The sequence below is a fragment of the Nannobrachium achirus genome (assembly GCF_963921795.1).
Source record: "Nannobrachium achirus genome assembly, chromosome: 20".
Classification (NCBI taxonomy): domain Eukaryota; kingdom Metazoa; phylum Chordata; class Actinopteri; order Myctophiformes; family Myctophidae; genus Nannobrachium; species Nannobrachium achirus.
In genome coordinates this window covers 34,850,182-34,864,730 of record NC_137827.1, presented here as the reverse complement: position 1 = coordinate 34,864,730, position 14,549 = coordinate 34,850,182, and the positions used below count along the sequence as shown (strand labels likewise).

At 42.8% G+C, this 14,549-nt stretch overlaps 1 protein-coding gene across 1 annotated transcript in view; it reads left to right on the top strand.

Moving 5' to 3' along the window:
• Positions 1 to 14,549, top strand: part of LOC308305524 (otoferlin) — a gene marked incomplete at its 3' end in the record, with an annotated part of 37,738 nt that overhangs the window by 21,662 nt on the left and 1,527 nt on the right. Inside the window, exons 34-39 of the mRNA XM_080750321.1 lie at positions 569 to 711; positions 813 to 901; positions 1,244 to 1,342; positions 1,815 to 2,056; positions 2,728 to 2,906; positions 4,211 to 4,311. Coding sequence (XP_080606447.1) covers positions 569 to 711; positions 813 to 901; positions 1,244 to 1,342; positions 1,815 to 2,056; positions 2,728 to 2,906; positions 4,211 to 4,311 — 853 coding nt within the window. The remainder of the gene's footprint in view (positions 1 to 568; positions 712 to 812; positions 902 to 1,243; positions 1,343 to 1,814; positions 2,057 to 2,727; positions 2,907 to 4,210; positions 4,312 to 14,549) is intronic.

Below are 14,549 nucleotides of genomic sequence, written 5' to 3'. Positions count from 1 at the left end.
ACACACTCCTTGGATGGCAAACCACAACCTCCGCCCCTTATTTCTCACCTGCCAACCATGAGGTTGCTTTTTGCAGACTGAGATGCTTATCTCCCGATTAGGGAGTCTTACTGGTAGTATCCTTTTCGTCTGCATAATTCTCGTGCGAGTGGCAGGGGCACACTTGCGAAACTTGCAACACAAAGAATTGTCTTTAGAGAAGTCAGAAAAACATATTCATCTGTAGGTTATTGTGAAAAAACCCTTTGTTGAAAATGCCACAGTATGACTAAAATTCTATAATTGCAGTCAATGCAGTTTAATTTTCCACCTTGCCTAACTTAGAAATATGTCATAGATGACTCACGTCACGACTGCCCATAAGAAGTACGAGGTTATTAGACCCCATCTTGTTTACATTAACTAGGTCTGTAAATAGCCTTTAAGTGTGGCTGACATTGGATTTAAGCGTTTCAAGCAAAGGCCTCCCCAAAAAATGGTTATCAGAGGTGACAACTTTAACTTTTCTCCAAAATACTCTGAACACAGATCCAATTTAAGTCTGTGCTCAAAATTTGGTGTTTATCAGGTCTGAAGAAGCAGACAGACGAGCACCTGGCCCTCACCGCCTTGAAGCACTGGGAGCACATCCCAAAGGTGGGATGCAAACTGATCCCAGAACACGTGGAGACTAGACCACTCCTCCATCCAGATAAACCTGGGCTTGAACAAGTATGTAATTCAAGTTAACGACGACACCCCATTAATGTATTCATTTTTGACTAAATAAGTGTGTTTGCATGTTTAACAAGTGTTTTTCTTGTTGCTTGTAGGGGAGAATTGAGATGTGGGTGGACATGTTCCCTAAAGATGTTACCGCTCCTGGACCGGCACTTGACATTTCACCCAGGAAACCAAAGAAGTGCGTTCTCCATTTAGTCTTGGGTGAAGCTATAGATTACTTTTGTCCTGCTTTGATGCTTGTTTGGGGTGACGTCACTTATACAGTATATGAATGCCACAAATGGTAACTCTGGGATTCGAAATGTACCTGAAATGTACTGATGTGGTAAACCCTATCTATCTGGTATTTCAAGCAGGCTAAGATCAAGGCTGAAAGTTGTTTGCACATATATCAGGCCAATAATATTGTTTGTGTTTCCACAGTTTTTACTTTCGTTATCGGTTTCACGACCACTCATGTCATTAACGAATAATCTGTCCTATGTTGTTTGCATGACTATTCCTTTTTCCCTGTTTCCAGGTTTGAGCTGAGAGTGATCATCTGGAACACAGACGAGGTTGTTCTTGAGGATGATGACATCTTCACTGGCGAGAAGTCAAGTGACATCTTTGTGCGAGGGTAAATAGTCTCTACTCTATGATCTGGAATACAGCATAATTGATGGGTTCACGACTTTGACACAAAGCAGTGGAATAGGTACATCTAACGCTAACAGACTAAAGATGTGGGCCGAATAGAAAGCGACGACAACACAACACAATATTATGTCACCAAATACAGTGTAATGATGCTTAGATATGATTGTCATGGACACTAATGCATTAGTCAAAACTTGCACATTGTCAGGGGAATATTGTGATATCAGGAATTCACATTATTGAAGAGTCATTTGTGTGCCTGCATAGATTTATAAGAAAACTTTGTGTTGGCTATTTCAGCTGAGGGAGATATATGGCAAATAATAACATCTAGAAGAGTAACCATGGAGATTGAGTGACTGATTGCGTAGCATAGGCAAATTCTCTGTGATTTTGACACAATAATCATCTACACCTAAAACATCTTTCTACCACCTCACAAACTTCAACAGTTGGGTGAAAGGGCAGCAGGAGGACAAACAAGACACAGACGTCCACTACCACTCCATCACAGGAGAGGGTAACTTCAACTGGCGCTTCGTCTACCCCTTCGACTACCTCATGGCTGAGGAGAAGATCGTCATCTCCAAAAAGGAGTCCATGTTTGCGTGGGATGAGACCGAGTACAAGATCCCAGCCCGTCTCAACCTACAAGTGTGGGACGCTGACCATTTCTCTGCTGATGACTTCTTAGGTGCTGTGGTCCATTGGTTATTAATGATTCACTATTATGAAATTAATGTATAGCAGTGTATCTGTTTAGGTATCTTGAACCTGTGGTTTTTTAAATTACACATTTCAGTTAATTATTTAATTTGTTTAATATTGTGTTTTTGGAAATTAGCTTGTGTTATTTTCTGTCAAAAAGAGTCACAGTAGGGGCACGGTGGTGCAGTGGTTAGCACTTCGCCTCACAGTTAGAAGGTCCTGGGTTCGATTCCCGCCGGGGGAAGCTGTGGGCGCTGGGGGCGTGTTCCTCCACCCGCGTCATCAGCACCCACACCCTAGGTGGGGTTGGCGATAGGGCCTCTCTGTGGTGAGTTTGCATGTTCTCCCCGTGTCTCCTTGGGCATAGGCCCTCACACAAAAACATGTAGTAGACCTGGTTTCTATACTACCTCCCCCTAGCCAGCCGGGTGCTGCCCAATGTCCCCTGGCGCGGCAGGGGGAGAGCGGAAACCAGGACTACAGGTTAGGTAGTCACCGGGTGAGAAAAATGGGTTGCAAAAAACGTGGGATAAAAAACATTAAAAAAAAAAGAAAAAAAAAGGGAAAAAAAAGAGTCACAGTGGTATTTATGTTATATTTATCTCCTATAAAGATTCCATAGAATAATTAAATTAGTGTTTTGTTTTGTTTTTGTAGGTGCGATTGAACTGGACCTGAACCGATTCCCCCGTGGTGCTAAGACTCCGAAGCAGTGCACCCTGGACATGGTGACCAATGAAGGAGACATGCCCATGGTCTCCATCTTCAAACAGAAGAGGATCAAAGGCTGGTGGCCTTTTGTGGCCAGAGATGAAAATGATGAATTTGAACTCACGGTAAATTCTCTCTCAATAACATTCCAACAAACTCCTGGTCATGGTTTTACCAAATTGTTTGTAACAGTTTCACAAATGAAGACCCCTGACAGGATGTATTGTGCAACCATACTGTATAATTATTAATTAATGCCAGACTATCAGGAAACAACTAGATTAAACTGTTACAAGAACCAAACAAATATGGTTGAATACAAAGGCTATTTTCAGTAGGCCTATTGCTGCTGATTGAACTCCCATTTCTGTCACTGATTGAAAGTAAAATGTTTTTCTCACAATTGCTACTTTATATCCCACAATTCAGAACTTTTTATTCTCTATTTACTGTATATCTCCATCTTGCTTGTTGACACACGATCCCGAGATAGCCTGGCCAGCCAGCCTCATACTGTGCATTCACTCACTTGTTCCTTCCCATAAGTCTGGACTTTGGGCTATCCACGAGTTTCCAACGCCCCATAGTGCATTGCGCAGACGTCTGCACCGAGCTTCCACCGCCGATTTACAAGCTCACAACGGGTTGCATCTGCGACGCGACGTGAGCTTGTATGTCTGCTGTTAAACCCGGAAGTTTGGTCCCGATAGTCTCCAGTAAACTCCCGGGGAAACTTGTGGATAGGCAGCTTGAAAAGTGGGCGGGAGTACTTGCCTTGACAGACAGACTCCTCTAACCAATCAGCGTTGCTTGACTCTCAGCCAGTCGGAAGAACGGCAAACAAACACATCTTTTCGGCCGATGAACTCTGCTAGTGCATACTCCTGTTCCTTTTTAATTGTTGTAATTGATTCCAACTCTGCAATAACTTCACTTATTGCTTGTTTTATTGTTTCAGCATTAACTGTTACACTTGTTGCATCGAGGGCAGCCATGTTGTTTTGAAAATGCTGCAGCAAGCATCTACATCACATGGACCAATCAGGGGAAGCTTTTCACTTGTTGTGCGGACAGCAGTTGAAACGCAGTCACTGATTGGCCCCGATCAGAAAATGATCGGGGCTAACTTCTCATACTCGGTGCCTATCTGTTGAAGTCCAGACCTCATACTGTGGGAAGGAGGAATGAGTGAACTCAGTATGAGGGATGGCCCGCCAGGCTAATCCCGAGAGTCCATTGTGCCCAATTGTCAATGGTCCGTTATAAGCCTAACACTAACCTTAACCCTAACTTCACTCTACCCTAACGTGTCGGACTATTGAGACTTTGAAATAATGTTCCAAGAGGAGCGGAACCTATACTCCCTGGTAGCACTAGTTTAGTGCACTCTGCACTATAAATGCATTGAATTAAGCAATGGCTTTTACAGGGAAAGGTGGAAGCAGAGCTGCACCTGTTGACAGGGGAGGAAGCCGAAAAGAGTCCAGCCGGTGACGGACGCAACGAGCCAGACCAGCTGGAGAAACCTAAGTATGTCGGACGTTCTCCCATTACATTCTCCTCACCGTCTCCACCTTTTACAATATTCATTCTTTCCGACTATCAATTTTCAAAAGGCATTGTTTGCACTAATTAATTCTTCTTTTTAAACTCCGCTCCAAAGTTATACTTACGGATATACATGGACATAGACAAACACACCCCAGAGTGCACATACTGTTTCTTTGCACACATTCCTCCATATGCTACTGTATGCTTTTATGCTCTTTCATCAAGTCCAGTTGCAGAGTGTTTGTTATCAAGGAATTCAACTCCAAATGCAATATACCCTAAACCCTAAAATAACATAATTAATTAAATAAACTGAATTAATTATAAACATAACAAATATCTTAAAGTCTCTACCAAAGGTATTAAAATAAATAAACATAAACTGCTTTTTCTAAACAGAATTAAATTAAACTAAATGTAATAAATCTGAAAGACTTCAATTAGAATTTCTTACAACCTACAACAACTTCTGGACTTTTACCTACGATCTTCCTACTTTACATGGTAAGTTGCTGTTTCTCTGTCTTTTACGTAGGCTACTAATCCAAAGTATCTTTTGAAGTTTCCAGAATGTATTTATTTTTCTTTCTTGCCTTCTACATAACAAGATTACATTTGCATAGACAACATTTCCAAAGCAATACTGTATGTATATAGTTTATACTGTATATGTAATCAGGGGTGTCACAAGGGGTAGGAAAGTGGGACTGAGTTACTGGGGCCCAAGGTGTAGGGGCCCTAATAACTTTATCTATTGAAAAATAGCAGATATACAAGCTCACAGCGCGGCACCGAGTGCCGCGCTGCGAGCTTGTAGATCTGCTATTTTTGAAAAGTTGTGAAAATCTTTGAAAATATTATGTATTTTTTAAGCGAACATTTCTAACTCAAATTCTGCTTCTGGGGGTCCCTGGAACTAAATATTTTGAGATCGGGGTCCGTGGCCAAATACATATCATCTTGGGGGTCCTTGACATAGGTTCCTTGCACCCATTTCCACGATTTTTCAAAAATAGCAGATATACAAGCTCGCAGCGCGGCCGCGCTGTGAGCTTGTATATCTGCTATTTTTCAATAGTTAACATTCTTGGGGGGCCCGCAGTGAATCCTTGTACCCAGGGCCCAGAATTTGGTGTGACGCCCCTGTATGTAATCAGAATCAAAATCAATATTGTTAACCTTTGTGTTCCTGTTCCACCAGCCGCCCAGACACCAGTCTTCTGTGGTTCCTCACTCCACTCAAGGCCATAAAACATTTGATCTGCAATCAGTACAAATGGCTGACCATCAAGATAGTCACCGCACTCCTGTTTCTGGCTATTTTGGCTATTTTCCTCTACAGCATGCCTGGTTACATGGTGAAGAAAATGATGGGAGCTTGAGGTGCTACTTAAAGATAGAGTACCTCCTTATAAAGTTGTACAGGACCATCTGCAACCAGATGGCTTCAAACTAGATCTTTTACCCATCCAACCCATCAATAGTATTTTGCTACCATTCACATTTTTAAACCTAAAAGAGAGAAACAACTTGTGTTTTAAATTGTAAATTGTGGATTCTGGTACACCATGATATAAATTCAGTCTAAAATTTGAGAAAACCCTGCACAGTTTAATATCTGGTAGTCGTAGTCTCTGGGAGTGTTAATCATTTGATTCCAAATTTAGGCAATCATAATATCAATGTCTGTCAGTGGCATAAATAAGGAGATAATTATCATTTGTTTTTGTGGTGTGTTGGTCGAAATTACACTTTTAGTCATTTGTCTTGCCTATGATGCTGGAGTAGAGTAGCCTTCTGAAGTTGCTGGTAAATTCTGGTGCTTGAGCTGAAAGTGAAAGTAACATCCGCAATTGAAAAGTATAATTGTGAGGATGAAAAGAGAGACACTGAAGAACCCTTTGTATATACCAAAATCAACAATATGGAGTCTGTTCCGAAGAAGGAAGAAGAAACCATTGGAAGAGCAACTCAAAATCACTTAAGAAATGCAAAGAAACCCAAGGGGAACCCAACATGTCTGCAAAGAAAACACCAAGAAAATTTACATTCCAGAGAGGAGTCGACGCAAGATCTCTAGTATAATGAGTCGAGGTTGTATGCACAACAAGATATAGTGTGCTGGAGGAGTGTGGGATTTAAGAGGAAATATGTCTACAGTAGAAGGCTATCCCTCATCAGCATGGAACAACGTTCAAAGATTTAAAAAAAGAAGCCTCAATAAGTTCTTGAAGACAGATGAGAAAAGTGATGGAAGTGCTAAGCTGTGAAGGAACAAGGGGATGGCGCACAAGATCCCCCACTTTTAAGAATAGTGGTGGGAACATGACATGCCGCGTGTACATGGTTACATGGGTGCACCTGAAACTGACATAAGCAACAGTCAAATGAGGAGAACATAATACGAAGAGCACTATGCAGATCTTGAGGTAATGGTCAGCCAACCCATCGGATGGACATGTACAACGGCCCACAACATAGAATATAAACATGGGGATCATAAAAAGAGGAAGTCAGTCTACTTATTAAATCTCATTTATCATGTTTTTCACTTAAGAAGAAACTCAGATATCTACACCAGTGGCTTGGCAGAACATCTCAAAGGAACAGCCCCCATTTGGTCACACTGCACCCAATGAACACCATTGACTCTTTTCAATAAAATACAGTTATGCGGTGGTGTGGATTTTCTGGTTTACAATTGCTATGTTTTTCTTTAACCATACCATTTGCAGACATTTATTGCATGTGCCTGTATACAGGAATTGTAATTGATCATCTTGCTCACTTTTCTTGCATTAATGACATGGATTTATTTGAATAACAAACAACAAGACATTTCCTTCCGTATCACCACTTTGTAAGTGATTGACTGAAGGGGGGAAATCTGTAGTCTTTTTGTGCGAGTAGAGAAGAGAAAGACACCAGATTGTTTTGACTTTTTTGAATAAATATTTTGAACCTCCAACTTCTCTAATACCCTTCATCTGCATCTGCCCTCATGTTTTCTGCATTGAAATTACCAGAAGGAGCGAATGCATTCTCTGGCACCGGTACCTGCTGTGGAACAGCAGTTAGACTGACAGTCGCGGCAGTAGGACCGGCAGCCGCCGCACAGACCTCCAGTTAGACCGGCAGTCACACTTCGTCGCTGGCAGTTGGACCGGCATCGCCGGTAACTGCTGTGGCAGCCACCAACACACGGACCGGCAGTTTACCGCCACGTCCAATTAGTACAATGGTGGTTAGGTTAGGGTTAGGTTTAGGCATAGTTTTACTGAGGTTGGGGTTAGGGTTAAGGTTAGGTTTAGGCATAGTTTTACTGAGGTTAGGGTTAGGTATAGTTTTACTGAGGTTAGGGTTAAGGTTAGGTTTATGCATAGTTTTACTGAGGTTAGGGTTAGGTATAGTTTTACTGAGGTTAGGGTTAAGGTTAGGTTTAGGCATAGTTTTACTGAGGTTAGGATTAGGTATAGTTTTACTGCGGTTAGGGTTAAGGTTAGGGTTAAGGTTAAGGTCAGGGTTAGGAACTTGTCCGGCACCTGCCGCGGCAGTGTGCCGCTGCCGGAAAATGCATTTGCTCTCCCACTGGATTTGTCTTACAATCAAGCATCAGGCAAAGCAGCAAGGACCCTTCAGACAGCAAGGGCCCACAACCAAGCATGGAATACTTATTTTACTCAACTAGATGTTCAGTCTGCTGCGTGGCCTTCACATGTAGATTCCAATTCCAAAGGAATCCAGTTTCAAGTGGTCTTCATATATGGGCATATTATGTTTGTGATGTAACACGTAATGCAACATCTGCATTTGGACAGAATGCCACCCTAGTTTGTGACATTTTTGCACTAAAATAACGTTTCTGGGCCTGGGCTGCTGGCGCTGCAGTCCAGGCACCTATAGGCTCAGTGTAGCCTGACAGCGTGTCGCGGGTTCGAGTCCCGATCCCGACGGCCTTTTCTGCATGTCACTCCCCATCTCTCTCCCCCATTTCCTGTCAGACTACTGTCTATCCCTATCAATAAAGGCATTAAACAAATAACGTTTGTGATGTCCCAGCACACCCACAAGCCTATTGCAATATAAGGATTGTTAATATGTTCACATACAGTACATACTGTAGGTACCTTAGTCTGCAGTGTGACCATACAGTACATACAAAACAGTTTATGAAACATACATTCAGTGCAGTCACACAAGTAACACCTCACATCTGCTAAATATGACAGAAATGATTGGGTTGGCTCTGGACTAAGGCAGTTGGTAATACAGTAGATGTTGGGGCTAAACATATAACTTTGCTTTACCTATGTAAGTCATATGCCATGTATTTGATCCACCTTCCACACCTGCAGGAATATCACTCTCACTAAGTACATGGTCTTCCAAGAGTAGTATAAACGTTGCTATAAACAGTGTACTTGTATACAGTATACAGTACATCATAATTGTGAATTAAATGTGTTAGTCTAAAATCTTCTACTTGACATATCAATGTCTTAATAAATATCTGTGGGATTACATGACCCTATGCTACACTACCCTTCCCTAAACTACATTATACTACCCTACACTGTCCTACAATCATCTTCGGTGGTCACTCTGGGTTGAGTTTAACTGTCCTTGTGGGTCTTCGTGTGTGTGTGAAGAGGATGATTCTAGAGCCACGTATTTTGGTGCAGTGTAGGCAGGGGTGAGTGGTTGGTGGAAGTGGGTTTGTTTGGTCCTGGTTGAAGCCCTTTCCTTCCTGAGTCTGCACTTGTCTTCTGACACATGGTGGCGATTATTGTCATGCATTGTATTGCCATTTGCCAGACAAGTTTTCTCCAAGTCGCCCTTTTGGTTACTGTGTCTTCCCAGGTGTTAAGGTCTATGTAGTAAACCAGGATTTTGACGACCTTTTATCTGGGTTTTGAGGAAGCCATACTGGCACAACTGAGACGGTGGTGTATTTCATCATCGATGACAGCTTTGGAGGATAGGAGGCTGCCTAGATATGTGGAGTCCAAATAATAGTCCACATTTTCCTGTCTGGTATTGTTGATACAGATGGTTGGGTCTAGGACAGGACAATATTTGTATGTTGATAGCCAGACCAAGCAGCTTGTATGCCTTTGCGAATGCATCCAGAAGTTGTTGAAGTTGTTGTTTTTTGAAGTTGTTGAAGTTGTTGGAGACATTTTGTCTCCTTGGTCAGCTTGGTGCAGATGTTTACCTGTGGAGGATAGCAGCAATGATGGAAAACTATGTAGGAGCAATGACACAGCTATTCCAGTGTCAACCCTGATGGGTTCTATTTCTAGTTCTCCAGTGCCACTGTACTTAGCTCCTTTCGGAACCTCTCACTCCGCTGCTATAGTGAGAGGTTCCGAAAGGAGCTAGACTGTATTGTGACTGTCATATTGTCATGAAGCAGTCTCAGTATCCAGACGTATTTGTCTGGGCAGCTGAGTTTTGTGGAACAAACTTCCTCTCTCCCTTCTTAAAGATTGAGATAATTAGGGCATCCTTAAGTTGTGCTGGGACTTACCTACTTTTCCCATATTTTGAGGAGCAAGGCATGGATGTGGTTAAAGAGATCTGGGCCACCTTCCTTCAGCACGTCTGCTGGGGTGCCATCAGATTCTGTGGCCTTGTTGTTAATCTTCCTTATGGCATCCTGCATCTTTCAGACTGGGTGGTGCTCCTGTGTGCTCATTTATTGGCTGTTGGGGGAATTGGTCAAGGGCCTCACTCTCTGGACGAGTCTGGAGTGGTGTCCCTGTTCAGTAGCTTCTCATGGTGCTCTTTCCATATTTTCAGCAGCATTAGATTGCCAAGATTGAACGGCTGCCTTTTCTTTGGCATGGGCTGCTCTATTAGCCTTGCAGTTTACCAGATAAAGGTTTTTGCCACTTGATGACCCACACTATGTTATGCTATGCTATGCTTTGTAACTCTGCACTATTTTGGATTACTGAATAGCTAATGACTGCTTTTTAAATTTGTTGTCTAAACCAGTCGTCCAGATGTTGCCATGCTGTGGTTCCTCATTCCCTTCAAAGCAGCAAAAAACCTGATCTGCAACCAGTACAGGTGGCTGACCATCAAGATCGTCACTGCTCTCCTGTTGTTGGCCATCGTGGCATTGTTCATCTACAACATGCCTGGGTACATGGTGAAGAAAATGCTGGGGGCTTGATATATTCTTGGAAATGTATTTCTACATACATATTTTCCTGGTATTTTGCTTTGTCATTTTGGAATTCAGCACCTATACCTGACAATAACATAGGCTTGGGTTAATGACAGCAGACACTGGCATACTGTAAAAGCGTGTTTCATTAGTGACATCTTTATTTATTCAATGTTTGCCATTGAACAAACATATCCTGATACTGAAAATATTATTGGAAAGGCAAAACAATAGAGAATATTTTATTTGGCTTTAACTTTTGTCTTTTTTCTTTTTGTTAGGAAAATGAGAGTTTGTGCTGTTTACATAAGCACATAGTACTGGTGGATGTGCTAATAAATTACGCTTAAGGGACTTACAGTGTGAGACATTGTTTTATGTTTAATTATTGGCTTCATTTGGTCCACTGCTATGGTTGTTGTTTACACAAGCATTCGTTTATATTTTTCAGTGAACAGTGTGCAAAATTAAGTATGTATGACTTGGAATTTCTGAATAAAGTGACAATAACAACCAACTTTTTGAACACCTGTGTATGTCATAAACATGATACCATCACTAAAAGCCAACTTTTTGTATCACAAAGATATGCTTAACACCTTGCAACCAGCAAGGTAGCTCTTCCTGTGACATGAACAAAGACATGCCTGCATAAACTGGGTCAACTGACAATTGACCCAGCTGGCAACAATGAACCCATCACTCAATCAGGCAACCTAATTAGTGCAACACTAATTATTCATGAAAAGAAACATTAAAGGTTACAAACAATAGTGTGGTTTTCAGCACAGATAAAAGACAATATCAAATGAACAATTCCTTAAATAGAACTCAAAACAGTTATATACAATTCATATGTACCTAACAGCTACACATGAAACAGCTAATATATGAGGATTACGTTTATTGAATGTATCCCTGATGTCATCAGTATATGCCCATATATGGGCTGAGAGATACCCAAGTCATGACAGGAGCATCGGTTATACTACACCATAATAAATGTCAGGTAATACAAGAAGCAAAACACTAAGGAAGATAACCTAAGGTAACCTATCCTATTAAGAGTGAGGGACCTCTGCTAGTCTAAACAGGTGCTAATAAGTAATGAATAGAGTAATAAATCGTACCACAGCCAAAGAAATACAAGAGGTTTAAAGGGAATGACCCACAAAATACATGACCCACAATTTACAATGCATTTCACTGCCAGGATATGCATAGGCTGTACAGCGTCTTCAACCACCGTGTAATGGAAACTAAATGAATGAAAAGAAGAATAAGAAAACTGACCCAGCACAACAAATGCTCAGGGCAGCAACAGGAACGGTCACACGTCAATTCACCCTTTAGGAGTTTAGGGGCCAATGTGTCCGAAGTATAAATCCAGAAAGCTTCTCTTTTCAGTAATAGTGTACTTATATCACCCTCACAACAGGGAAGTTTACCTACCTCATCTGAGAGTCATTTGGGCGCGCTTCAGTGAAACATACTGCCACAGGGCTTTTGATATGAGGATTACTTATATTGGATATGTCCTAGCTTTTAGAGGTTGTGGTTTTTCCAACTAGAGGTCTAGTCTGATACGCTGCCCTCACATAGAGTTCAGCCCTCACACCTACGTGGCACTGCCTATCCGACCAATATGTCTGAGTCGGCAAGAACCGGTTCTTGTTCTTTCTCCCGCCTATGGGATGAACCAGAGGTGAGCTTTTCCACCAAGAACCGGAGTTGGTTCCGAACCGTAAAAGTTGGTTCCGAACAGGAACCACAAAATCCTTGGTTCCTCTGGTTCAATCATGGTTCAATATGGTGGAGACGCAGGCCGGTTCGCAAGAATGAACCAAGGAGTTCCAAGAAAGTTGATCCGCCGGCACTGGTTCTGGAACCTGTTCTTTGCCAGTGGAAAAGGCCCCATAGTGTCAGGGGGCTTTGTCAGTACCCGTCTGTCTGTCTGTCTGTCTCTTTTGTGCCACCCTGGCCACAATATCCACTATGGGCTGCAACTGAAGTGGTAGAAGTGCTGCGGTCAAGGGAAGTTAAGTCATGCAGTGCAGGTCTGTTTAAATCCGCCAGTGAAACAAACCTAAATAGATTGTAGCTCTTAACTCGCCTCACGTTGTAACCAGGCTTTTCTCTTCGCAGTTGAGTAAGCCTGGCTATGCAAGGCTACTTTTGTGCCCATATGGAGATGTCTCTGAAACACAAAGCCAGACGTAGGAGCGGTTAGCACCGCTCAAAAATCGGCGAGCCCTTCTACCTTCTGCTGGCTGAAGAACGCAGGACTTCTCTTTACCTATGGAGTTTCTGTGTTCACTTGTGTCACTTTCATGCCCATATATGGACATCCATGATGTCATATGCCCATATACAGTATGTTTGTGCTGATATGCCCATATAAGGAGATTTATGGGTTCCTTGTGCCTTTTATTCCCATATATGGAAATCTCTTTATCAGTCAGAGATTTCCATATAATAATAATGTCATCAGTATATGCCCACATATGAGCATGCCCTCTTTTGTGCCCATATATGGAGCTAACTCGTGGTATGTTTATGGTTATGTTGTCAGAGTGATGTGGCTGACTGGGGTGGTTTGTTATCATATTATGTGGCGGTGTTTTTTTTTTTTATCATAGTGATGTGGCCATGGTTTGTTTACAGTACCTTCATGACTTAGCCATGTTGCCAGTGGTGTGTTTGTGGCTGAGTCAGAATTACATCAGAGGTTCGCCCGCCACGACTGTCTGGCCGGCCCCCTGGCTGGTCGGCAGGGTGTTTAAAACATAGTAGTTTTATACCGGTATGTGTACAATTACAATATTTTTGAGCGGTGATAAACCGCTCCTAAGAGTGTGTACTGTATGTCTGTAGCCACTTTTCCTCAGCGTTTTGCCATAGCAATGTGTTTTCCTCAGCGTTTTGCCATAGCAATATGTGTGTGTGCGTAGCCATATTACATCATATTACATCACCAATTATCTGTAGCCACTTTTCCTCAGCGTTTTGCCATAGCAATGTGTTTTCCTCAGCGTTTTGCCATAGCAATATTATGTGTGTGTGTGTGTGTAGCCATATTACATCACCAATTATCTGTAGCCACTTTTCCTCAGCGTTTTGCCAAGCAATGTGTTTTCCTCAGCGTTTTGCCATATGTGCGTGTGTGTGTGTAGCCTGTATTACATCACCAATTACGAGAGACAGCCGCTGATACGAACGACCTACGGCCTGGTCGCGACCTAGGCCACGACCTGGAGGTCGTAGGTCCCGGTTCTGGAGGTCGTAGTTCGCGGTACATACTTGTTAGGTCGCGGCCGGTCTAGTTTCGCGACCCCCGGCCGTGGTTGCGCCACCTCGGTCGTCCCCGGGCCGTCTTTTTGCAGAATATTCTAGAGCAGCAGCGCTATTCAACCTTTTGAAGCTTGTGATTGGCTGAACCGGAGGTAGGAAGCGCTCCATTGTAGTCACTTGGACCGCGCGAGGTGCACCAAAACCTATCCTTAACCCTAACCCCAACTCTAACTCTAACCCTAACCTTAACCCTAACCCCAACTCTAACCCTAACCCTAACCCTAACCCTAACCCTAACCCTAACCCTAACCTGCCGACACTGAGTAGCTAACCTGCCGACGCTGTTGAAAACGAGCGCTCCTTCCCTTAGCAAGCGTAGAGTTTCTAAACTCGCGTCCCTTCCCTTAGCAAGCGTAGAGTTTCGATCGCGGCGCTCCTTCCCTTAGCAAGCGTAGAGTTTCTAAACTCGCGTCCCTTCCCTTAGCAAGCGTAGAGTTTCGATCGCGGACTTCCCAGGTCGCTGAATTACGACCGAGATCGCGCAAAACCTCCAGAACCGGGACCTACGACCTCCAAGTCGTGGCCTAAGTCGCGACCAGGCCGTAGGTCGTTTGTATCAGCGGCTCTTGCTGCCAATTACCAGTTGAAGACGTTATGCAAGCACGACCACCGCTCACTTCACATTGGGTGTGATTTTTTACATTTGTAGTTACCCTAGGGATATTCTGTAAAATAAATAATGCCTTGGCTG